The 26284-nt window shown below is 41.3% G+C and overlaps 1 protein-coding gene across 5 annotated transcripts in view; it reads left to right on the top strand.

Moving 5' to 3' along the window:
- Bbs9 (Bardet-Biedl syndrome 9) overlaps positions 1–26284 on the top strand; it is a 434796-nt gene that overhangs the window by 113942 nt on the left and 294570 nt on the right. For all 5 annotated transcript variants that reach the window (XM_021173327.3, XM_029481549.2, XM_029481548.2 and 2 more), the window contains 4 exons: positions 2675–2849; positions 12473–12557; positions 16169–16352; positions 16990–17119. In XM_021173327.3, the coding sequence (XP_021028986.1) occupies positions 2675–2849; positions 12473–12557; positions 16169–16352; positions 16990–17119 (574 nt within the window). The remainder of the gene's footprint in view (positions 1–2674; positions 2850–12472; positions 12558–16168; positions 16353–16989; positions 17120–26284) is intronic.

Genomic DNA, 26284 nt, shown 5'->3' on the forward strand with positions numbered 1-26284 from the left:
TTCAGAGTGCATACAATTCTTTCCTCTGCAGGAGTCAGTGGAGGTCTATGGACCCAGATGGGCTCCAACCTGAGTTCTGCTCTGTCACTTTCTAATTCTCTGATGTTACATGAATTAATTAGGGCCTATGAGTTTTAGTATTTTAATGTGTAAAGTGGGAACATTGCATAATTTTTAGAGTTGTTGACTATTATAGCTAACATGATAGTTTTTTAGCACAGGTCTGGGATTCTAATAAATATGTAATAAATGACAGTATTATTTAATATTGTTATTATTCTGCTAATATTCTTCCAAGCCTTATAAGCAAGTACACAAGAGCTTCTAATACAGTGCTAACCATGTGGCAAGGACTCTTCAGTGTTGTCCATCAGTATGTCACTGAAATCATCCTGGAATCCTGTCATTTCCTGGTGGCTCTGTGCTATCAGACCTAGAACACTCTCGCAGCTTTTATGGTCCTTTCTTTCTGTTCTCATTATCTGTAAGAAGCTTTTGGTATGTTTCCTTAAGTGGTTTCCAAAGCAGTGATTTGAAAGATTTATTTATTTGTTTTTGAATTATGTTTTGGTTTGATCTCTACATTTTTCTGAATATTATTAGCCAAGGTTATAATAACTAAAGCATTTTTTACATACTTCAGATGAAGTGTATGAAATACTTAGAACAAAATCCCAGCTAATCCGAAGTGCAGATGAATAAATTCCTTTGCTTAGCTTATTCCACCTCAAAAGATGTTTCTTCCTGGATCTCCTGCGCCAGGCAGTTCGTAGTTTATACTGATGAGTAGCAGGGCTTCTGCTATTGAGTTTAGGGTTGACAAAGAGACACAAAACAAGACCATTTTAATGGATAATTTGTTTAAGGTGTAAGTCTGGATGGGCTTCTGAGAGATCACTGACAGAGGGTGATTGCAGGGAAACAGCCCTTATGGGAAGACACGCTCTGATTCAGAGTCGGGCTCAACTCCACATGGCCCCATCATTTATGGGAATTCCTTGCCTCCAGATGAGACTTCAGATAGTGTCTTCCATCTTAACCTCTGACTGACGATCTCACCCCATCCTTACTTCCCGCTTATTTGAGGGATTCTTTTTCCTCCTCCGCTGTAAACTATACCTATCCCTGAACTGTGATGGACATCGCTAAGTAGTTTGCATAAAGCTGAGGACTATTTTTAAATTCAGAATGAAGTCATTCTCCCCACACATTAAAAGAAAGCGCATGGTTTCACTGGAGCAGGCAAGAAAAGTGCAAGGGAGAGAAGCCACCGGATGCAAAGGTGGGGCTGTGGATGTCGTGGTGAGCTGTGTGGGGAAACTGCGAGCTGTGCAGCGTTAGGCAGGTGGTGAGGAGGTGCGGAGCTTCTATTGCTGGTCTAGTTGTCCTACATGATTGTCATAGAAGGTACTGAGGTGGACATGCTGCCCGGCAGACTGGGAGACTGCTGTCCCAGCTACAGAACTGACTGGTGGAGTGCACTGAGCCCTAGATTATGTCTTGGACTGCACAGTTTTAGTATTTGCCTTGATGTTGCTGGAGTTTCAGGATGAAACCTTTACACTGTGTTCACAGCGGCCAAAGTGCTGTGAACTGTGCTACCTTTCCTTGGGGTTCAGGTTCTCTTCAAGTCCTGTTTCCTTAGCCTATCGTGCTAGGGCATTGGTTCTGAAACTTTGGCAGCCAAGCATTTGCAATGGGCTGATTTGCAGTGTTTAAAGTTGCATCCCGTATACCCTGTCATCCACAAATATTTCAGCACCATCTCCCAGTAAGGTCATCTGACATCAATTTATTTGTGTGTACGCGTTTTTGTGTACATGAGCATGAATAACTGCATATGCATTTGTGTGTGTGTAAGAGAGACCATGCGTGAGTGCACATGCATTTATATGTGTGTGCATTTGTGTATGTGTACATGCATGAGTGCATATGCATTTATGTGTTTGAGCATGTATGAGCACATTTGTGTATGTGTACATGCATGAGTACATACGCATTTATATGCGTGTACATTAGTGTGTGTGTGCATGCATGAGTACATATGCATTTATGTGTGTGTACATTTGTGTGAGCATGCATGAGTGCATTTGTGTATGTGTGTGCATGCATGAGTGCATATGCATTTATGTGTGTGTTCTAGTGTGCTGTGTTGAGGTTTACATTTGGAGCTTGCTGCATGCTGGGCATGTGTTGCACTGTTGACTGGTGTCCCTGGTTCCCTCTGTGCTGGGTTTGATGTCTAAGTCAATGAGAACAGGGGAGAGCTCCACGACAGTGAGGAGTTCCCTGGAGAACGGTTTTGTTGTGTGTTGGAGTTTGGGGAAAGCAGTATCTTAGAATCATGATTGTTCTTAGGGATTATTTTGAAATTGGAGATTTTGGTGTATAATGTATACAGAGAAATGTTATTAAAAGTATAAACTCCTGGTAAATATGATTTGAATATACAAGGAAACTATGAATCTCTTATGAACATAAAACTTGGGACATGCGTACGTGTATTTATATTACCAACCTGGTATTTCCACTGGCTTGTAAACCAAAACTGAAACTACCTTGAGATTGTCTTGTAGAGTAAAAGCTAACTGTGAGATGTTTGTGCAGAATAGTGATTATTAAACATCAAATTTATAAATAATAAGGTATCTAATTTCTTCTAATTTTTCCTTAGGTCGGGATTTAATTTGTATCCAGTCTATGGATGGGATGCTGATGGTGTTTGAGCAGGAAAGCTATGCGTTTGGCAGGTTTCTCCCTGGTTCTCTTCTGCCTGGCCCTCTTGCTTACAGTCCCCGCACGGATTCCTTCATAACTGTCTCTTCTTGCAGACAAGTGGAAAGTTACAAGTGAGTCTGTGTGTGACCTTTGGAATCATGATTATTGTGTTTGTTGCTGATTAATTATTTTTCTGGAAGACCTTGAATATTACAGTTGAAGAAATTACTGGCTTCTTTGGTAAAATTTGACTGGGTTGGCTTAGATCATCACAGTGATGTATGTAAAGTATTTGGAAGGCTATGCCATGCACTGATTCCAAGAAGTCCGGAGGAGGCAGCTCTCACCACTGCTGGACGGTCAGCATCCTTAGCAGATGACACTGCCAGTGTTGAGCACTTTGTTATAAAGAGTAAATGTCTTTCAACTCACAACTAATAGAAAATGCTCAATATTAACATGATACAATGACTATATGATGACATATGTTGATATATATGATACATACTGATATATATATATATATATGATATATAGTGATATATCTGATGTATATGGATATAAGGAAAATAAAATGGCTGACTGTGGTGGCCCATGTCTTTAGTCTCAGCACTCAGGAGGCAGAGGCAGGTGGATATCAGTGAGCTTGAGACCAACCTCATCTACATAGTGAGTTACAGCCAGGGCTACAAAGTGAGAACTTGTTTCAGAAAAGCAAACAAAACAAAACAAAAAGTTATGTGCCTCAGCAATGGTCAGACAGACAATCAAGTGCAACACTGAGTGAAAAAGCCATAGGTTGCATGTGTTGGGTGACTTTATAATAACAAGGAATGCACATGGTATTTGAAGGTGTCTGGGAAAAGCTGTAACTATTGCAATGACTGTTCATGGTCTTTACAAAGGAGCAGTTCATTGTAGGCGAGGCATGGTAGCCACCCCATGAACGTAGTGTGTACTTCTGCTGGAAATTCCTACAGATTTTCCTGAGTTAATTTGCGAGAAAGCATTTTCTACTCTGTTATTTACAAAAATTATTGTTGGTATAGAGAATGGGAAAATGATTAGAAATTTGTTCTGGGAACAGAAATAGGGTTGGTTTAAAATATCTTTAGCTAGTTATCATATTGTATCTTTAAAAGATTTATTGTTAATTTGTGTGCATGTGTGTGCCTTTGTGGCCTTATATGTATCACCTGTGTGGAGATGCCATTGAGGGCAGAGGAAGGTATGAGGCTCCCCTGGAACTGGACTTACAGGGTTGTGGGCTCCTGGAGCTGGGTGCTGGGAGCCAGCCTGAGTTTGCCCGTCACTGCTAAGCTGGCTCTAACATTTGTTGTCTTCATGATGGCAACGTCTAGAACTTTACACATCATATTATTCTGGTGATGTTTTTGGCCACCTGATGCCCCCCAAGTTGGGAAGAAAATATAAATCTCTTGGGCGGTGGCCATAGAGATTGTGCCTTCATGTCAGTGTTGTGTCCAGTCAGACAGGCATTTTCCCCTTCGTAAGCGGCAGTCTTCTGTTGAATGGTTGTCCATCCTGAAAACAGCAACTGTGTGAGGAAGCAGTGGCTGATGGATGCGGCAGGTCACTATGTTGTGTTTTTCTATAGCTCCTTTGGCTCTTGCCCAGAGAGGATGAATTGTGGTGTTGGCTCTGAAAATAAATATCTTTTGTTTGAGAAATTAAGAAAAGTGTCTTTGTGATTTACTCAAACTCAGGCGGTGCTCTTACCTCCTGCCAAGCAGGGGTACGGGAGGGCGCAGCACAGCACACAGATCTGAATCCACCATTGTTTACTCTCCGAGTGCATGGGTGCGTGTGTGCATGTTCATGCACATTCATGCCTGAGAGTGATTTAGTTTGTAGTACCTCTAGGAGAGATCCTCCTGGGAGGCGACAAGTGCATTTCCTTAACATGTGAGGTGAATATCATAAAGGTATTGATTCAATTCTGATAGTTCTCGAACACACTGATCTATTTAACTGTTTCCATCTAAGTAAAAAACCTCATACTTTATCCATTATGAGGTTAATTTATACTGGTAAAAGTGCACAAGCCATGGGGCAGTTGGTAAGATTTATAGCATTATGTCCTGTGATGTGTGTATGCATGCTTTCAAGTTTGATAGATTGGATTAAATGATAGTCACCAGGGAAATTTAGGAAAGGGAAAAGCATAAAACTCCTGGTTCCTTTTCTTGAGGCCTCATTAAGTCTATCTGTAGTCAGTTACAGGATGTAATTGGCTAAGAGAATGGGCTTTTAAGACCTAATTCACCTTCATTTTGATATTGATAGTTAACTACTTTAAAGTTAATTATATTCAGATAGGAGCATGTATGGGCTTTCGCCTCAAGCTTTAGTGTGTTTAGGAATCTTTTGGCCAGCTTCTTGTTAATGCACGTTTACACCTCCCCAGCCCCCAGTCCCTTAAGACACAGAACTTACCATTGTAAATATAGACTGCAAGTGGTTTTAATTTAGAATTGAGTGTTCTCCCTCTCCTTCCCTCCTTCTCTTCTCTTCTCTTCTCTTCTCTTCTCTTCTCTTCTCTTCTCTTCTCTTCTCTTCTCTTCTCTTCTCTCCTCTCCTCTCCTCTCCTCTCCTCTCCTCTCCTCTCCTCTCCTCTCCTCTCCTCTCCTCTCCTCTCCTCTCCTCTCCTCTCCTCTCCTCTCCTCTCCTCTCCTCTCCCCTCCTCTCCTCTCCTCTCCCCTCCCCTCCCCTCTCCCCTCCCCTCCCCTCCCCTCTCCCCTCCCCTCCCCTCCCCTCCCCTCCCCTCCTCTCCCCTCTCCCCTCTCCCCTCTCCCCTCTCCCCTCTCCCCTCTCCCCTCTCCCCTCTCCCCTCTCCCCTCCCCTCCCCTCTCCCCTCCCCTCCCCTCTCCCCTCCCCTCCCCTCCCCTCCCCTCCCCTCCCCTCCCCTCCTCTCCTCTCCTCTCCTCTCTTCTCTTCTCTTCTTTTTCTTGTCTTGTCTTTCTTTTGAGATAAGACTTGACTCTCTAGCTCTGATTGGGTAAAACTATAATCCTCCTGCCTCAGCCTCTAATTTAGGATTACAGACATGTATAGTCAAGTCAGGCAATGTTATGTTTATGAATGTATGCATTTTTGTCTGTGTATGGACACATGTTTCGGCCCAAGTGTGTGTGGCATGTCCACATGCCTGGAGATCAGAGACAGACTGTTGATCAGAGACAGTCTGTTGGGGGAGTTGGTTCCATTCAAGGTTGTTGGGCTTAGTAGCAAGTACCTTTACCCTCTGAGTCATGTCAGTGGCCTGTTGTATTTTTTTTTTTAAGATTCATTTATTGTATAGGTGTTGTGTGCCATAGTGTATGTGTGTAGGTCAGAGGACAACTTGTAGAATTTGGTTCTTTCTTTCCAAGATGTGGGGCCAGGAGATTGAATCAGGTCCCTAGGCTTGCCCCCAAGGGCTTCTTCTTCTTCTTCTTCTTTTTTTTTTTTTTTGCAGCCATCTTGCTAGGTCCCTTTTTTACTCCCCCCCATCCCCCCGAGACTTCTCTGTATAGCCCTGGCTGTCCTGAAACTCACTGTATACCAGGCTGGCCTCGAACTGAGAAATCGGGATTGGCTCTTTTACTTTTGTGGGAGAATTGTTTGTTCTGTATTGAGGCTAGGGCTTTTGATGTTTCTGCTTTCCTGATCACAAGTCCAGACTTTGCAGTATCTTTTGTCCTCTTTTTTTCTGTCAGAATTACTTAGCTACAAAGTTGCCCATGAGATATGGGAAAGAGGTTTTAGGGAAGGAGGGAGGTGGACAGTAATAGATTAACCGGGACTTGAAAGTAGTACCAGGGGGATGGGGAGTGGGGGATGGGGGCGTGTAGGGTAGGGAATGGGGAGAGGTGTGTGTGGGGTGGGAAGTGGGGAGGGGTGTGTGTGGGGTGGGAAGTGGGGAGGGGGTGTGTGTGGGGTGGGAATGGGGAGGGGGGACCAGGGTGGGTGGGAAGGGAGCTGGGGAGGAAGAGCAAGGAAAACAAAGCGTGCATGACAAAAATCCTCAATAAAGTTCTTGCTAACCGAATCCAAGAACACATCAAAACAATCATCCATCCTGACCAAGTAGGTTTCATCCCAGGGATGCAGGGATGGTTCAATATACGGAAATCCATCAACGTAATCCAGTATATAAACAAACTCAAAGACAAAAACCACATGATCATCTCGTTAGATGCGGAAAAAGCATTTGACAAGATCCAACACCCATTCATGATAAAAGTCTTGGAAAGATCAGGAATTCAAGGCCCATACCTAAACATGATAAAAGCAATCTACAGCAAACCAGTAGCCAACATCAAAGTAAATGGTGAGAAGCTTGAAGCAATCCCTCTAAAATCAGGGACTAGACAAGGCTGTCCACTTTCTCCATACCTATTCAACATTGTACTTGAAGTCCTAGCCAGAGCAATTCGACAACAAAAGGAGAACAAAGGGATACAAATTGGAAAAGGTGAAGTCAAAATATCACTCTTTGCAGATGATATGATAGTATATATAAGTGACCCTAAAAATTCCACCAGAGAACTCCTAAGCCTGATAAACAGCTTCGGTGAAGTAGCTGGATATAAAATTAACTCAAACAAATCAATGGCCTTTCTCTACACAAAGAATAAACAGGCTGAGAAAGAAATTAGGGAAACAACACCCTTCTCAATAGTCACAAATAATATTAAATATCTTGGCGTGACTCTAACTAAGGAAGTGAAAGATCTGTATGATAAAAACTTCAAGTCTCTGAAGAAAGAAATTATAGAAGATCTCAGAAGATGGAAAGATCTCCCATGCTCATGGATTGGCAGGATCAACATTGTAAAAATGGCTATCTTGCCAAAAGCAATCTACAGATTCAATGCAATCCCCATCAAAATTCCAAATCAATTCTTCAACGAATTACAAAGTGCAATCTGCAAATTCATCTGGAATAACAAAAAGCCTAGGATAGCAAAAACTCTTCTCAAGGATAAAAGAACCTCTGGTGGAATCACCATGCCGGACCTAAGGCTTTACTACAGAGCAATTGTGATAAAAACTGCATGGTACTGGTATAGTGACAGACAAATAGACCAATGGAATAGAATTGAAGACCCAGAAATGAACCCACACACCTACGGTCACTTGATCTTCGACAAGGGAGCTAAAAACATCCAGTGGAAGAAAGACAGCATTTTCAACAAATGGTGCTGGCACAACTGGTTGTTAACATGTAGAAGAATGCAAATCGATCCATTCCTATCTCCTTGTACTAAGGTCAAGTCTAAGTGGATCAAGGAACTTCACATAAAACCAGAGACACTGAAACTTATAGAAGAGAAAGTGGGGAAAAGCCTTGAAGATATGGGCACAGGGGAAAAATTCCTGAATAGAACAGTAATGGCTTGTGCTGTAAGATCGAGAATTGACAAGTGGGACCTCATGAAACTGCAAAGCTTCTGCAAGGCTAAAGACACCATCAATAAGACAAAAAAACCACCAACAGATTGGGAAAGGATCTTCACCTATCCTAAATCAGATAAGGGACTAATATCCAATATATATAAAGAACTCAAGAAGGTGGACTCCAGAAAGTCAAATAACCCCATTAAAAAATGGGGCTCAGAACTGAACAAAGAATTCTCACCTGAGGAATACCGAATGGCAGAGAAACACCTGAAAAAATGTTCAACATCCTTAATCATCAGGGAAATGCAAATCAAAACAACCCTGACATTCCACCTCACACCAGTCAGAATGGCTAAGATCAAAAATTCAGGTGACAGCAGATGCTGGCGAGGATGTGGAGAAAGAGGAACACTCCTCCATTGTTGGTGGGATTGCAAGCTTGTACAACCACTCTGGAAATCAGTCTGGCGGTTCCTCAGAAAATTGGACATAGTACTACCGGAGGATCCAGCAATACCTCTCCTGGGCATATATCCAGAAGATGTCCCAACTGGTAAAAAGGACACATGCTCCACTATGTTCATAGCAGCCCTATTTATAATAGCCAGAAGCTGGAAAGAACCCAGATGTCCCTCAACAGAGGAATGGATACAGAAATTATGGTACATTTACACAATGGAGTACTACTCAGCTATTAAAAAGAATGAATTTATGAAATTCCTAGCCAAATGGATGGACCTGGAGGGCATCATCTTGAGTGAAGTAACACAATCACAAAAGAACTCACACAATATGTATTCATTGATAAGTGGATATTAGCCCAAAACTTAGGATACCCAAGATATAAGATACAATTTGCTAAACGCATGAAACTCAAGAAGAATGAAGACCAAAGTGTGGACACTGTGCACCTTCTTAGAATTGGGAACAAAACACCCAGGGAAGGAGTTACAGAGACAAAGTTCGTAGCTGTGATGAAAGGATGGACCATTTAGAGACTGCCGTATCCAGGGATCCATCCCATAAGCAGCTTCTAAACACTGACACCATTGCATACACTAGCAAGATTTTGCTGAAAGGACCCAGATATAGCTGTCTCTTGTGAGATGATGTCGGGGCCTAGCAAACACAGGAGTGGATGTTCACAGTCAGCTATTGGATGTATCACAGGGCTCCCAATGGAGAAGCTAGAGAAAGTACCCAAGGAGCTAAAGGGATCTGCAACCCTATTGTTGGAACAACATGATGTACTAACCAGAACCCCGGAGCTCTTGTCTCTAGCTGCATATGTATCAAAAGATGGCCTAGTCGGCCATCAATGGAAAGAGAGGCCCATTGGACTTGCAAACTTTATATGCCCCAATATAGGGGAATGCCAGGGCCAAAAGAATGGGAATGGGTGGGTAGGGAAGTGGGGGGCGCTATGGGGGACTTTTGGGATAGCATTGGAAATGTAATTGAGGAAAATATGTAATAAAAATATTAAAAATTAAAAAAAACATTATTCAAAACTGATATACTTTATGTTTGAATATCATTTTCAGTGATTTTCAATAAATATCCTATCGTTTTGGAAGGTAAAAATGCAGCAACAACCATGAGGGAGAGACTCAATGAACTGCCACAACACACACACTAAGCATTGTTTTTTCAGCTTCCAATCCAGTCACACTGAATGCCAGACTCTAATGACATAGGCTGTCAGGGCACAACGATGGCAAACATTACCACATCTCGAGTTCTTCCTTCAGTAAATAAACAACTGATTCTAATTTTAAGACATCCAATACCCTATAGCGTACAATATATGTACAATAGTTGTTGTCGATAATTCAAATGTGTACCAAAGTTAGTTTTGAAACAAAGGCCACATAAGAACTGACAGAGTAAAGGAACTAATCTGAAACAGTGAGACTGCTAAGCAAGTAAAGGCCGGGCCTCCAAGTCTGACACCTGTGTTCAGTCCCTAGGTGGAAGGACAGAAGAGACTTCACATGCAAGCCATGGCATGGGCATATACACATGCAGGCATACATATACAAAACACATACACACAAAACACAAAGAGAATGAATAAATGTAATTAAAATAATAATAAAGAATCTAAAACCATACAAAGTATTTCTGCAAAAACATTAGCAATAAATAAAACTAACATCACCCCTCCCCACAAAAACCCCACTATTTTCCTTTTCATATTATCCAATAAGCAGCTAGCATCTTCTCCCCTAGGAAACGGGGACATACAGAAAATAGTAAATTCATCTTGCTTCTGGTCCGAGCCTACACCTGCAGCGCTCTTGAATCAGCACACTGTGTCCCATTCCAGAGCTCTGCCTGTCTGCCAGGAGGCTGGCTCTAGCCCAACAACACAGGTGAAACACACACCCACACCTTACCCTAATCGCCCCTGACCTCCTGCCTTCTGGGACCCCAGCAAGCATAGAATCCCAGGGCTCTACCTCACCCTGTTGGAGCACCGTCTTCCTCCTGGTCCTTACCTACACACCAAGCAGTCAAGGATTGGCACACCTCGCCCCACCCTCCCAGGAGGCAGACTCTAACCCAACACACACAGTTCCACCTGCCTCCCAGGAGGCCTGCACCAACCTGCAACACCCAGGCCAGCCAGAGACAACCAGATATCAAAAGGCAAGCACAAGAATATGACATCAACAGAAGCCAATGAAATATGCCACCATCAGACCCCAGCTCTCCTACTACAGCAAGTCCTGACAATTCTAACACACTTGAAGAGTAAGACTGTGACCTTAAATCTCATCTCATGAAGATGATAAAGGCCTTTAAAGAGGAAACAAACCCCTTAAAGAAATACATGAAAGCACAAATAGGTAGAAGCCCTTAAAGAGGAAACAAATAAACCCCTTAAAGAAATAAAGGAAAATACAATCAAACAGGCAAAGGAAAAGAATAAAATGGTCCAAGACCTAAAATGGAAATAGAAACAATAAACACAGACTGAGGCAACCCTGGAGACATAAAGCATACAAATGAGAACAGGATGTTCTCACTCAGGCTGCTGGCCTTGGGTTCTTACACATCTCTGTCTTGGTTGAGATGAATTGTCTGAATATATCTGTTTTTAAGTTTTGCCTTAGCCCTAGAAGATCAATATCAGTAACTGTGATTTACTAGGAAAAGAAGGGATTTGTTTGAAGTTTTTTTTTTTTTTAACTTAAAGTAGGTTATTCTAAAAATATCCCATTAATTAATAGGAAATAAGGGAACTTAAACTTTATTGGGTAACTTTATATATTGAGTGATATTACAAATTGTTTTAGAGAATGGCTTGAGCTAAATGTTATCACTGAAATGGAAACTGTAGGGTATGTGTAGATCATTCCTAATGCCGACTATTGAGACTGTATCAAGTATCTGGCGAGTCATTGATTTGTCTGTCTCCATAAATCTGTATTTGTCTTTATGTCTTTCAAGCCTTTTATCAAAACTTAGGAATGTGATATAGCTTGAGCATTCTTAGTCTGAAAGTCTTCGTTAGCCAAACATTTTGAGCCCTGACATGCTCGACAAAGCTTGGATTTTGCAGCACTTTGGAAGTTCACATTATGCTTCGAGGCTGTAAGAGTGAGCAGCTTTCCAGCCTCCTCTGAGCTCTTATGCACGTTTACCCCAAACACTTTGGATGAGGGATTAGCAGCATGTGCACTGCAGGTGCTGTACTAGCGACAACTACTCTCATAGACAGGAGGCCTCGGCAGGGTGAGTGACTTGTCAGTTCCCCTTCATGTAATAAAACACCAGCGAAGCCCAGCACTGACTGTTGCCCGGCAGCTCTGCCATCCTGTCCTCTCTGGGCATCTACTGACATCACTTAAAGGAACCATTTTATTTCTGATAGGCCCATGCCAAGTTGGTGTGTGTGCTTCTGTTTCTCAGCATTGCGCAGGCGCTGTGCTTTAGTGCGTCTCTAAATTCACGGCAGTCAGTGGTTTGCCTGGGGAGGGTTGAGTATGATAACTCTGAGGAGTGTGTATTAATCATTCCTATGACAGTGACTGGTCCACAGTATTTACGCTCTTTTGGGCATGTGGTATTCAGGCACTAGGCTCTCTTGCCTGTTATTTGCTACATGAAGTTCTCTGGAGAGCTAACAACAGTAGTGCTGACTTCACAGTATGACATCATGATGAATATTTATATCGTGCATCATAATAAAACTCACTAAAACTTAATCAGAAATGTATAGGCCTTAGAACTAAAGAAATTTTTGTTCACAGCATTTATGGACTGTGTACCTTTGAAGTTTAAAGTGATTTTTACTTTAAAACTTATGATGTCACTTATCCTTTGCCATCTCTTCAAACAGGTACCAGGTACTTGCCTTTGCCACGGATGCAGACAAGAAGCAGGAGATGGAACAGCAAAAACTTGGTTCTGGAAAACGGCTAGTAGTAAGTCTATACAGCTAGTTGTAAGTCTATATGGCTCAGTAATGCTACTCATGGTCATAGTTGTAGAGAATTCCTGGAAGAAAATTAAAAATGTATTTTGACAATTTCTCTTTATCAGCTGTACAATGACCAGGGATTGAATTGGCTGTTGCTGTGCTGTAGATCGTGTCTGTCCACATGCCGAAATGCATCAGAATACAGAGTGGCGTGCTGCAACTGTAAATGGCTGGGTGGCGCCACTTTTCATTGAAGAGATTATAAACTAACACAAAACTTTAAAGTCATTTTAAAAAAATTTCTGTTTTGTCCTTCCTTCCTTCCTTCCTTCCTTCCTTCCTTCCTTCCTTCCTTCCTTCCTTCCTTTCTTTCCTTCTTTCCTCCTTCCTTCCTTCCTTCCTTCCTTCCTTCCTTCCTTCCTTCCTTCCTTCCTTCCTTCCTTTCCTTCTTTCCTCCCTCCCTCCCTCCCTTCCTTCCTCTCTCTCTGTCTCTTTCTTTCTTTCTTTCTTTCTTTCTTTCTTTCTTTCTTTCTTTCTTTCTTTCTTTCTTTCTTCTAAGACTTTAAAATCTTTATTTTCCACTGGTCTAGAAACTAAAATACTAAACACAAAACAGGTTGTATGTGTATATTTACACACACAGACACATATACACACATATATATACACATACAAATAAACCACATAATACATGTATATATACACACACACATACATATATACACATATAGACACATATACACATACTTATACATACACATGTACACACATGCACAAACGTGCCAAAACTTTGAAGGGAGCAGGGTGTATACTGCATATGGGAGGAGGATTGTAGGAAAGAGTGGGTGAGATGTGCAAAAGGATGCACACGGCACACATATTCGAAATTAAGATAAAAGCAGATGCATTTCTAGGTCCATATGATCAACTAACCTAAGTTAAGTCAAGTTGAAGCACATAATTTTTTTCCTTTTTAAATTGAAAGCAGAATTTTTCATACAGTATTCTGATTATGTCTCCCTTCCTCCTTCTCCCCGATCCTCCTCCTTTACCCCACAAATCCACACCTTTGTCTCTCTTATTAGAAAACATAGAGACATCTAAGAATAGTAATAGTAATAATAATAATAATAATAATAAAGGTATGGTAAAATAAAAACAAACCAGGATAGGACCAACAAGCAAACAAACAGAAATAAGAAAACCAATGTAAGAACACAAGAAACCCATAAAAACAAAGTTAGAAGCCGTAATATAACAACAAAATGTCTGTGAGGCCAAGCAAAGCCGGGATGAAGTATTGGAGACAAAGGTTCCTGTAAGAATGCCAGTGAGTTTGCTTTCTGTTGGCCGTCTACTGCTGGGAGTGGGTGGGGCCTGCCCTTAACTGGCTTATGTGCCAGAACACGAAATTTTCCCTTTCTGGTAGTTTATCAGTTGGAAATAGGCTCTGGGTTAGGCATGGGCTTGTGTCTACTTCCCCTATCAGCATGGGGAGCCCATCTGGCTTAGACCTGTGCTGGTCCTGAGCTGTCAGTCTCTGCGTTCATGTGCACATAGATCATGCTGTGTCTAGAAGCCTGGTCTTCTTGGTGTCCTACATCCCCTCTGGCTCTTGTACTCTTCCCACCTCATCTTCCACGGGGTTCCCTGACTCCTGAGGGGAGGGATTTGATGGACATGTCCCATTTAGGATTGAGTGTCCCAGGGTGTCTCATTCTCAGCACATTGCTCAGCTGTGGGTCTCTGTATTTGTTCCTCTGTCCTACAGAAGGAAGCCTCTCATGATGGCTGCATGGTGCATTGGTTTATGAGTATAGCCACTTGTTATCGGGAGATAGTTTATTGCTGTGCTTCTTTAGCAAAACAGTGGTCTAAGAAGACCTTTTAAAGTTCAGCTGTTCCTCATCAGTTCCCACATGTATGCAGTAGGTCTGGTCACACTCATCCTTCCTGTCTCATCTCCCACCCACGCCTAATTGGTTGTTTAAGTTTCTGTGTGGCAAGATCCATGTGTGCTTGTGTGTGTGTGTGCGCGAGTGCATGCACATGTGTGTGTTTTTTAGTATGCTAGTGGACAGCTTGCTGAGTTGGTTCTCTCTCTTTGTTACATTCTGGGAACCGAATACAGATTTTTATGCTTGGCGGCAAGCTCCTCTGTTCCCTGAGCCATATCGCTTAGCCAGAAAACTCCTCCTAATAGGAGAGGGTTTGTACATTTCATTCCTCTGCTCATAATGATTTTTCCTTTGGCTAATTTTTAGGTGTTTTCCTTAACACTTAATCTGACCAGCTTAGATTCTGATGTCTTTTTTCTTCCCTTTCCTCCTTTCTTCCTTTCTTCTTCCAACTTTAGTACTTGTTGAACCTCCTGCATTTGTGAATTTATAAAAAATTTTAAATTACAAAATTACAAAATTTGCCCATCAATTCTTCAAGTATTTCTTTTCTCTCTCTGTTTATGGAATGTTCCAGTTACACTGACCTTACTGACTGTCACACAGCTAGGAGACTTTTCTTCTCATTTTGGTCAGTGAATGACTTCCCCTTTCGAAGGCCCAGGCCTCATGAAGCTTTTCACCACCAAGTATTCCATCCCCTCAATGTCCTCCAATTCTGCTTTCCCACTTGGGATAAATTTTGTGCTGTAATGGTGACCACTCACATTTTTTTCTAGTGTAATGCAGCCCATTTGCTAAAGATTTCATTTCTGTAAATTCAGTGCGGTGTTTCTATCTTCAATATCCCTGTATAACTTTTTTTTTTTTGCTCTCCCTCCCTTCCCCTCCCCACTCCCTGTATAACTTTTTAAAGGTACTTATAGTGCCAGTTTTCTAATTTTTAACATCAGTTTTTCCTTAGTTTCAGTAGATTTATTTCTCTTTGTTGTAAATCGTACTTCCTGATTGTTTTATTTCCATGATTGGTAATTTAAAATTTACTATTAAATGTCATATATAGTCAATTCTATTTTGTTACATTTTAGATATTTTTGAATTATTATAGACCAAGCTTAGTCCTGATACACAGTTGTTTGAAAACAGTTTGATCTTTCTGAGCACTGTTTTAAAAGACTTCTTAGGTGGGACAAAACTACATATTGTATGGCTCACTTTCCCCACTCCTGAGACCAGTTCCTCCTGTGAGCTTTGCAGTGCCCCAGGACTGGGAGCTTGAGTGCAGATTCAGTCCATGGTGGTTGTTGGGCACTGTTACCTGGAATTCTGTAGGATGGTGGCTCCCTGGCCGTCCCTAGCTTCCCTCTGGGAATCTGCTGGTGAATTCTCAGGACATCTGAGATAAGCTTTCTGTAGGTCTCCAAAGGCTCGGCTCTTCATTACATGTACTGTGACCTCTAACCACCTTGGTTTCTCTACACTCAGTTCAGCTCCTCAGCTCTTCTGAGGCTGGAGATGATGACATCAGCATTTATCTTTGGCGTCTAGGGCATTGCTATTTTTTTTTTTTTTGTATTACAAACCATTGCTTTATGTGTTCTGTGCATTTTGTGTTTGTTTGAGGCAAGATGCTAAACCCTGTCACACTCTCTCTTGCTTGGAAGTGGTGGGCACATCAGTTTTAGCAGCTGCCTCACTCCTGGCTTTTGCTTTTCAGGTGGACTGGACTCTGAATATTGGCGAGCAAGCCCTTGATATCTGTATCTTCCCTTTGAACCAATCTGCATCTTCTGTTTTTGTTCTTGGTGAGAGAAACTTCTTTTGCCTAAAGGATAATGGGCAGATTCGATTCATGAAGAAGCTCGGTTATAACCCCAGTTGTTTTCTACCGTACTGTTCAGGTGGGTGCGGAGATTTCCTGTTATCCTTTCTGTATTGCAAGACTACACTTTATAAGTGCATACAGACATTGGGAAAAGCCACACTCAGACACATATTTTAAACATCTAGGAAAGCAGCTTTATACTGAATGAATAATGGAACCTTTAACTTTCACAGTTTGAGTCGACACTTGACATAAATTAGTGCATGTGGCTGTGCCAGCCATTGGACTTTGTATAAGATCACTTGTAGATCTGCTTCCAGCTCATTAATGCCTTCCATAATGTGACTATTCAAGAATGCTTCCATGAGAACATCGCTCTTTTAAAGCAGAGCAGTGATGTCCAATAGAAGTCCTTATTGTGAATGCCACTCAGTCAATCATTAGTTTAGGTATGTGATATGTTAATAAAATTCACACCTTGTAGATGAAATGCACACACCTTGGCTGATCGCTATACTTATTGTCTATAAAATGATTTGTTTCTTTTTTGCTCTTGGTTTCTTAAAGTTGAAAGCTTATATCTTAACACCTAAAACCTTTATGTGTTAAAATCAAGATATTGCTATTAGTGTATATAAGTCTCCCATAAGAGACCAGAGTGCACTATTTTGAATGGCCTTTTTCTTACTATCTTCTTTCTGTATCTTCAACAGTTTCTGAAGGTACGATACATACTTTGATTGGAAACCATAACCACATGCTGCATATTTACCAGGACGTGACACTGAAGTGGGCCACACAGCTCCCCCACGTCCCCGTGGCCGTCAGAGTAGGCTGTTTTCAGTAAGTGCTTCAACTTAACGTTCATGAAAAGATTTTTGTTTTGTCTCATTTTTTTTAGCCCTTGATGGCTTTGAACTTACAATGTTTTTGCCTCAGCCACTGCACCTGGCTCTTATTAAATATCTTAGTCAAGGAATTCTGTAGAAGTTTTATGGTTTCATAAAGAGTTACAAGTGATATTATAGTGTGACTTTTAGTAGTAGAAATATTTTTTTTGGAAAAGTATATAAAAATATCCTTAATTAGCACCATTAATTATTTTCACTTAATATTTCTGAGGAGTTACCCTTTTAGAATTAAAGGTGAACACTGTTGAAGATAACAGGGAGATACTTTTCCGTAGATTATTTTCTCTAACGTGAAAATGGATTTCTCCTGTGTTTGATGGGTAGAGTGTGGGAATACCACACTTGTTTCAGACTTGCTTATGTCATGTGATGAAGAGTGTAGAATAACTTTGCACTTAACAATGAGAGAGAAATGAAAATAATATCAATATTAAAATCATGCCACAGTTTTCCAGAGAGTAGTTTTATATATAAGGTTGTTAGTGTAAGAGTTGAAATCCTGACCTGTTCTTGAGCAGCTCAGCTCGTGTGTCAGGACTGAGGAGCTTAGCTGGAGCCTGGAACCATCTCTAAAGTCTCTGCCTAGCTGCAGAGCCTTCTAGTTCTGCCTATTAGAATATTAACTGTGGAAGTTTTCAGTGACCCCTTGTTGGGGTCAGGATGAGCCCTTCCCCCAACAAGGACCTGGATGTTTACTGTTGGAGCTACCAAGGGGGCACTTATGGTCGCATGAGTGATTAAGTTGTAGCATTCACTTGCCAAAATGGAATTTTTTAAACAATTACTTTATGTGAATGGGTGTTTTGCCTCCATGTTTGTCTGCTTTGTGTGTGCCTGATATCCACGGAGTCTAGGAAAGGGTGTTGGAGTCCCGGGAACTGGAGTTTCAGATGGTTGTTTGCCACCTGTCGGGGCTAAGAGTCAAATCCAGGTCCTCTGATGAGAGCCCTGCTCTCCGTGACCATTTTGTTGATTACATTTGTTCCAGACATATATCACCCCAAGACTGAGCTCTTAAAACAGTGTGGGGAATTGTAATAGGCCAGGCAGAAATGAAGCTATTTTAAAGATACATTTTGACTCAGACTGTCAACCAGAATGTCCAAACAAGGGAGCCCCACAGACATGGGATTTCCACAGGAGCCTCCTACTGGGAGAAGGAGAAGGGCTGGGGACCTGATTCCAGGAAGAAATCCCACATTCTAAGAACGCTTCATCAGCGCTCCTCCCAGCATGAGAAGGAAGCTGGCGATTGTAGATTAGTGGTGGGCAGGACAGGCCTTGGCAGGGACTTCTTAGAGATTCAAATCCTTGGCCTACATAAACCTGAAGCTCACCTCACGGCCCTGGGGATCCTCTGTCTCTCTCCCAGTGTGGTCACACTGAAATAGCTCCCTTCTCTGCTTCCCATTATTAAAATTTCATTGTAATTTTATTAGAATTTTAGAAGTAATTTATAGTAACTTAGCATGCTTATGTTCAGAAGCCACAGTGCTGGCATAGAAACAGTCAAGTAGACAGATGGAACAGAACCCAAGACCCAAACACGACTGCTTATAACTCCATTTGCCTGGGAATTGAGGCCCACAAATGGGATCTCATAAAACTAAAAGCTGTGCACAGCTAAAGAAAGAATCAACCGAGTGAACAGGAAGCCCAGAGAATGGGACAGAGTTGTTGCCAGCCATTCTTCTGACAGAGGACCAATACCCAGAATACATATAGAACTCAGAAAACAAAAACAGCCCCAAAATAAAGGATCCATTTAAAAAATGGGCTTGGGGTCTGAACAGAGACTTCTCAAAGGAAGAAGAAATATGGCTAAGAAATTTCTGAAAAACAAAAACAAAAAACCATTGTCCCTAGCAATTAGGGAGATGCAAATGAAAACAACTGTGAGATTCCCCCTTACCCCAGTCAGAATGGCAAAGATCAAGAAAACAACAGAAAACCAGCGCTGGAAGGGCTGGCGGTGGAATCATAAATTGATGCAAACTGCAGTTCACTGTGGAGAACAGTTACAGCAAAAGAGGCCATGAACAGCAGGGTGCTTGGGAGAGGCTGAAGGGAGGGACACAACAGGGAAATGATGTAATTATAATTTCAAAAAATGAAAGACTGAGGCAGTGATTGTTGAAGTTATAAGCACTGAAATAACTTCTGCCTTTTATTACATTTAGGATTGAACTTATTTGTTAGAAACTTTCTTGGATGAATGTGTTTATTTGTAAAGGATTTCACTGCTCCTTTAATATCTCTCTTTCAGTGACTAAGAAACACTGGATTCAGATCAAGCAGATGCAATTATCCTTAATAGCAGCATTTAACTCAGAAACCAACATGCATTATTTCCTGCCCCTCCCACCCACTTGGCAGCCCTGGTTCTACCTTGTTCATTATGCTCTAATCCTAAACCTGCACTTCCTTCGTATACCTCACCAATTTAGGGGGGTACCTAGTTGATTTAGTTTAATGCTTCTCTCTCTGTCTGTCTGTCTGTCTGTATTCACATGCACCCCTGCATACACACACGTGCTGTAATCTGCAGGCAGATAAAGGTCACCGTGTATTGGTAGCATCCTTCTCTCTTGCACTGTGGGATGTCCCACGGTGAGAAGCATTTGAAGTGACATTGGGCGTGATGAGCCTTTCCAGCTGCAGCCACAGCCCCATGCTCTATAGTCAGTGATGCTCACTCTTTCTACCGGAAAACAGTTTTTAGAATTTGGGGTTTTCTCTGAAGCTCTGTCCAAATAGTTCAAGTAAGCTCTGTCTTACTTGAACTTTTGGCATCTATGTTTTACCCTGAGCTTCTGTTGATGTTTTTGACAGAGTGTTTTTTTATCTCTTTTCTAGATTTCCTAATTTCTTTTATCTTAAATCTTAGAATAACCTTCTACACATTGCTTTTGTATTTATAATTTTGTTGGTGACGTATCCTCCAGCCATTCAGTATACTCTTTCTACATTTGTATATCATCCAGAATAGTTATCCAGGAAGACAAACTTCTACCTATTAACACGCATGCCTGTGGATAGCCATGTTAGTCATCTTCTCATTCAGCCTGTCAGCCTTTTAGAAATGTAGCTCCCAGTCTCAAAGGGCATGGCCTCTGTTGGTAGGAAAGGTACCTGCGTGCTTGGTGTTCCTGATTCTCTAACCTGTCACAGATATGGGGTGGGTGCAGGTGGAGATTTGTGAAATGGAGTTGAGGCCTGAGGAAAAGTGTCTGATTTTTCCTGGTGATGAAAAGTTGATGGTGATGGCCCTTTGGCTCTAGAGCACTGGTTCTCAACCCTCCTAATGCTGTGAGCCTTTAACACAGAACAGAAGGAAGTGGGGCTGGAGAGATGGCACAGTGGTTAAGAGAGAGCACTGATTGCTCTTCTGAAGGTCCTGAGTTCAAATCCCAGCAACCACATGGTGGCTCAGAACCATCCGTAATGAGATCTGATGCCCTCTTCTGGTGCATCTGAAGACAGCTATAGTGTACTTAGATATAATAATAAATAAATCTTTTTTTTTTAAAAAAAAGGAAGCAAACACACCCAAATGACAGAAAATAGTCAAACTCAGCTCTGCAATCAATTAGAAACAAAGAGAACAATATAAAGAATCAACAAAATCAAGAGCTGGCACTCTGAGAAAATCAACAAGATAAATAAACCCTTAGTTTCACTAAAAGGCAGAGAAACAATATCCAAATTAACAAAATCAGAAATGAAAAGGGAGACAATAACAGAAACTGAGGAAATTAAAAAAAAATCATTAGGTCTTTCTTCCAAAGCCTGTATTCCACAAAACTGGGAAATCTAAATGAAATGAGCTAATTTCTAGATAGATACCATATAGCAAAGTTAAATCAAGATCAGATAAACTATCTAAACAGTTTTGTAACCCCTATGAAAATAGAAGCACTCATTTAAATTTCCTGGATTTTTTGAGTTAGGAGCTTTTTACATTTGTCATTTTCTTTGATCAATGTATCTATTTCTTCTATGCCTGATTCTCCTATGCCTGATATTCTCTTGTATTCTGTTGGTGATGCTGTGTCTGTACATCCTGTTCTCATTTGTATGCTTTATGTCTCCAGGGTTGCCTCAGTCTGTGTTTATTGTTTCTATTTCCATTTTAGGTCTTGGACCATTTTATTCTTTTCCTTTGCCTGTTTGATTGTATTTTCCTTTATTTCTTTAAGGGGTTTGTTTCCTCTTTAAGGGCTTCTACCTATTTGTGCTTTCATGTATTTCTTTAAGGGGTTTGTTTCCTCTTTAAAGGCCTTTATCATCTTCATGAGATGAGATTTAAGGTCACATTCTTACTCTTCAAGTGTGTTAGAATTGTCAGGACTTGCTGTAGTAGGAGAGCTGGGGTCTGATGGTGGCATATTTCATTGGCTTCTGTTGATGTCATATTCTTGTGCTTGCCTTTTGATATCTGGTTGTCTCTGGCTGGCCTGGGTGTTGCAGGTTGGTGCAGGCCTCCTGGGAGGCAGGTGGAACTGTGTGTGTTGGGTTAGAGTCTGCCTCCTGGGAGGGTGGGGCGAGGTGTGCCGATCCTTGACTGCTTGGTGTGTAGGTAAGGACCAGGAGGAAGACGGTGCTCCAACAGGGTGAGGTAGAGCCCTGGGATTCTATGCTTGCTGGGGTCCCAGAAGGCAGGAGGTCAGGGGCGATTAGGGTAGGGTGTGGGTGTGTGTTTCACCTGTGTTGTTGGGCTAGAGCCAGCCTCCTGGCAGGCAGGCAGAGCTCTGGAATGGGACACAGTGTGCTGATTCAAGAGCGCTGCAGGTGTAGGCTCGGACCAGAAGCAAGATGAATTTACTTTTTTCTGTATGTCCCCGTTTCCTAGGGGAGAAGATGCTAGCTGCTTATTGGATAATATGAAAAGGAAAATAGTGGGGTTTTTGTGGGGAGGGGTGATGTTAGTTTTATTTATTGCTACTGTTTTTGCAGAAATACTTTGTATGGTTTTAGATTCTTTATTATTATTTTAATTACATTTATTCATTCTCTTTGTGTTTTGTGTGTATGTGTTTTGTATATGTATGCCTGCATGTGTATATGCCCATGCCATGGCTTGCATGTGAAGTCTCTTCTGTCCTTCCACCTAGGGACTGAACACAGGTGTCAGACTTGGAGGCCCGGCCTTTACTTGCTTAGCAGTCTCACTGTTTCAGATTAGTTCCTTTACTTTGTCAGTTCTTATGTGGCCTTTGTTTCAAAACTAACTTTGGTACACATTTGAATTATCGACAACAAATATTGTACATATATTGTACGCTATAGGGTATTGGATGTCTTAAAATTAGAATCAGTTGTTTATTTACTGAAGGAAGAACTCGAGATGTGGTAATGTTTGCCATCGTTGTGCCCTGACAGCCTATGTCATTAGAGTCTGGCATTCAGTGTGACTGGATTGGAAGCTGAAAAAACAATGCTTAGTATGTGTGTTGTGGCAGTTCATTGATTCTCTCCCTCATGGTTGTTGCTGCATTTTTACCTTCCAAAACGATAGGATATTTATTGAAAATCACTGAAAATGATATTCAAACATAAAGTATATCAGTTTTGAATAATGTTTTTTTTAAATTTTTAATATTTTTATTACATATTTTCCTCAGTTACATTTCCAATGCTATCCCAAAAGTCCCCCATAGCGCCCCCCACTTCCCTACCCACCCATTCCCATTCTTTTGGCCCTGGCATTCCCCTATATTGGGGCATATAAAGTTTGCAAATCCAATGGGCCTCTCTTTCCATTGATGGCCGACTAGGCCATCTTTTGATACATATGCAGCTAGAGACAAGAGCTCCGGGGTACTGGTTAGTTCATCATGTTGTTCCAACTATAGAGTTGCAGATCCCTTCAGCTCCTTGGGTACTTTCTCTAGCTTCTCCATTGGGAGCCCTGTGATACATCCAATAGCTGACTGTGAACATCCACTCCTGTGTTTGCTAGGCCCCAGCATCGTCTCACAAGAGACAGCTATATTTGGGTCCTTTCAGCAAAATCTTGCTAGTGTATGCAATGGTGTCAGCGTTTAGAAGCTGCTTATGGAATGGATCCCTGGATACGGCAGTCTCTAAATGGTCCATCCTTTCATCACAGCTACGAACTTTGTCTCTGTAACTCCTTCCCTGGGTGTTTTGTTCCCAATTCTAAGAAGGTGCACAGTGTCCACACTTTGGTCTTCATTCTTCTTGAGTTTCATGCGTTTAGCAAATTGTATCATATCCTGGGTATCCTAAGTTTTGGGCTAATATCCACTTATCAGTGAATACATATTGTGTGAGTTCTTTTGTGATTGTGTTACTTCACTCAAGATGATGCCCTCCAGGTCCATCCATTTGGCTAGGAATTTCATAAATTCATTCTTTTTAATAGCTGAGTAGTACTCCATTGTGTAAAATACCATAATTTCTGTATCCATTCCTCTGTTGAGGGACATCTGGGTTCTTTCCAGCTTCTGGCTATTATAAATAGGGCTGCTATGAACATAGTGGAGCATGTGTCCTTTTTACCGGTTGGGACATCTTCTGGATATATGCCCAGGAGAGGTATTGCTGGATCCTCCGGTAGTACTATGTCCAATTTTCTGAGGAACCGCCAGACTGATTTCCAGAGTGGTTGTACAAGCTTGCAATCCCACCAACAATGGAGGAGTGTTCCTCTTTCTCCACATCCTCGCCAGCATCTGCTGTCACCTGAATTTTTGATCTTAGCCATTCTGACTGGTGTGAGGTGGAATCTCAGGGTTGTTTTGATTTGCATTTCCCTGATGATTAAGGATGTTGAACATTTTTTCAGGTGTTTCTCTGCCATTCGGTATTCCTCAGGTGAGAATTCTTTGTTCAGTTCTGAGCCCCATTTTTTAATGGGGTTATTTGACTTTCTGGAGTCCACCTTCTTGAGTTCTTTATATATATTGGATATTAGTCCCTTATCTGATTTAGGATAGGTGAAGATCCTTTCCCAATCTGTTGGTGGTTTTTTTGTCTTATTGATGGTGTCTTTAGCCTTGCAGAAGCTTTGCAGTTTCATGAGGTCCCACTTGTCAATTCTCGATCTTACAGCACAAGCCATTACTGTTCTATTCAGGAGTTTTTCCCCTGTGCCCATATCTTCAAGGCTTTTCCCCACTTTCTCCTCTATAAGTTTCAGTGTCTCTGGTTTTATGTGAAGTTCCTTGATCCACTTAGACTTGACCTTAGTACAAGGAGATAGGAATGGATCGATTCGCATTCTTCTACATGTTAACAACCAGTTGTGCCAGCACCATTTGTTGAAAATGCTGTCTTTCTTCCACTGGATGTTTTTAGCTCCCTTGTCGAAGATCAAGTGACCATAGGTGTGTGGGTTCATTTCTGGGTCTTCAATTCTATTCCATTGGTCTATTTGTCTGTCACTATACCAGTACCATGCAGTTTTTATCACAATTGCTCTGTAGTAGAGCTTTAGGTCCGGCATGGTGATTCCACCAGAGGTTCTTTTATCCTTGAGAAGAGTTTTTGCTATCCTAGGTTTTTTGTTATTCCAGATGAATTTGCAGATTGCACTTTGTAATTCGTTGACGAATTCATTTGGAATTTTGATGGGGATTGCATTGAATCTGTAGATTGCTTTTGGCAAGATAGCCATTTTTACAATGTTGATCCTGCCAATCCATGAGCATGGGAGATCTTTCCATCTTCTGAGATCTTCTATAATTTCTTTCTTCAGAGACTTGAAGTTTTTATTATACAGATCTTTCACTTCCTGAGTTAGAGTCACGCCAAGATATTTTATATTATTTGTGACTATTGAGAAGGGTGTTGTTTCCCTAATTTCTTTCTCAGCCTGTTTATTCTTTGTGTAGAGAAAGGCCATTGATTTGTTTGAGTTAATTTTATATCCAGCTACTTCACTGAAGCTGTTTATCAGGCTTAGGTGTTCTCTGGTGGAATTTTTAGGGTCACTTATATATACTATCATATCATCTGCAAAGAGTGATATTTTGACTTCATCTTTTCCAATTTGTATCCCTTTGATCTCCTTTTGTTGTCGAATTGCTCTGGCTAGGACTTCAAGTACAATGTTGAATAGGTATGGAGAAAGTGGACAGCCTTGTCTAGTCCCTGATTTTAGAGGGATTGCTTCAAGCTTCTCACCATTTACTTTGATGTTGGCTACTGGTTTGCTGTAGATTGCTTTTATCATGTTTAGGTATGGGCCTTGAATTCCTGATCTTTCCAAGACTTTTATCATGAATGGGTGTTGGATCTTGTCAAATGCTTTTTCCGCATCTAACGAGATGACCATGTGGTTTTTGTCTTTGAGTTTGTTTATATACTGGATTACGTTGATGGATTTCCGTATATTGAACCATCCCTGCATCCCTGGGATGAAACCTACTTGGTCAGGATGGATGATTGTTTTGATGTGTTCTTGGATTCGGTTAGCAAGAACTTTATTGAGGATTTTTGCATCAATATTCATAAGGGATATTGGTCTGAAGTTTTCTATCTTTGCTGGGTCTTTTTGTGGTTTAGGTATCAGAGTAATTGTGGCTTCATAGAATGAGTTGGGTAGAGTACCTTCTGTTTCTATTTTGTGGAATAGTTTGTGAAGAACTGGGATTAGATCTTCTTTGAAGGTCTGATAGAACTCTGCACTAAACCCATCTGGTCCTGGGCTTTTTTTAGTTGGGGGACTATTAATGACTGCTTCTATTTCTTTGGGGGATATAGGGCTGTTTAGATCATTAACCTGATCTTGATTCAACTTTGGTACCTGGTATCTGTCTAGGAACTTCTCCATTTCATCCAGGTTCTCCAGTTTTGTTGAGTATAGCCTTTGGTAGAAGGATCTGATGGTGTTTTGGATGTCTTCAGGATCTGTTGTTATGTCTCCTTTTTCATTTCTGATTTTGTTAATTAGGATGCTTTCCCTGTGCCCTCTAGTGAGTCTGGCTAAGGGTTTATCTATCTTGTTGATTTTCTCAAAGAACCAGCTCCTTGATTGGTTGATTCTTTGAATAGTTCTTCTTGTTTCCGCTTGGTTGATTTCGCCCCTGAGTTTGATTATTTCCTGCCGTCTACTCCTCTTGGGTGAATT

This window comes from Mus caroli, unplaced genomic scaffold (assembly GCF_978045245.1).
Source record: "Mus caroli unplaced genomic scaffold, Mus_caroli_1 scaffold_11, whole genome shotgun sequence".
In the NCBI taxonomy this organism is placed as follows: Eukaryota; Metazoa; Chordata; class Mammalia; order Rodentia; family Muridae; genus Mus; species Mus caroli.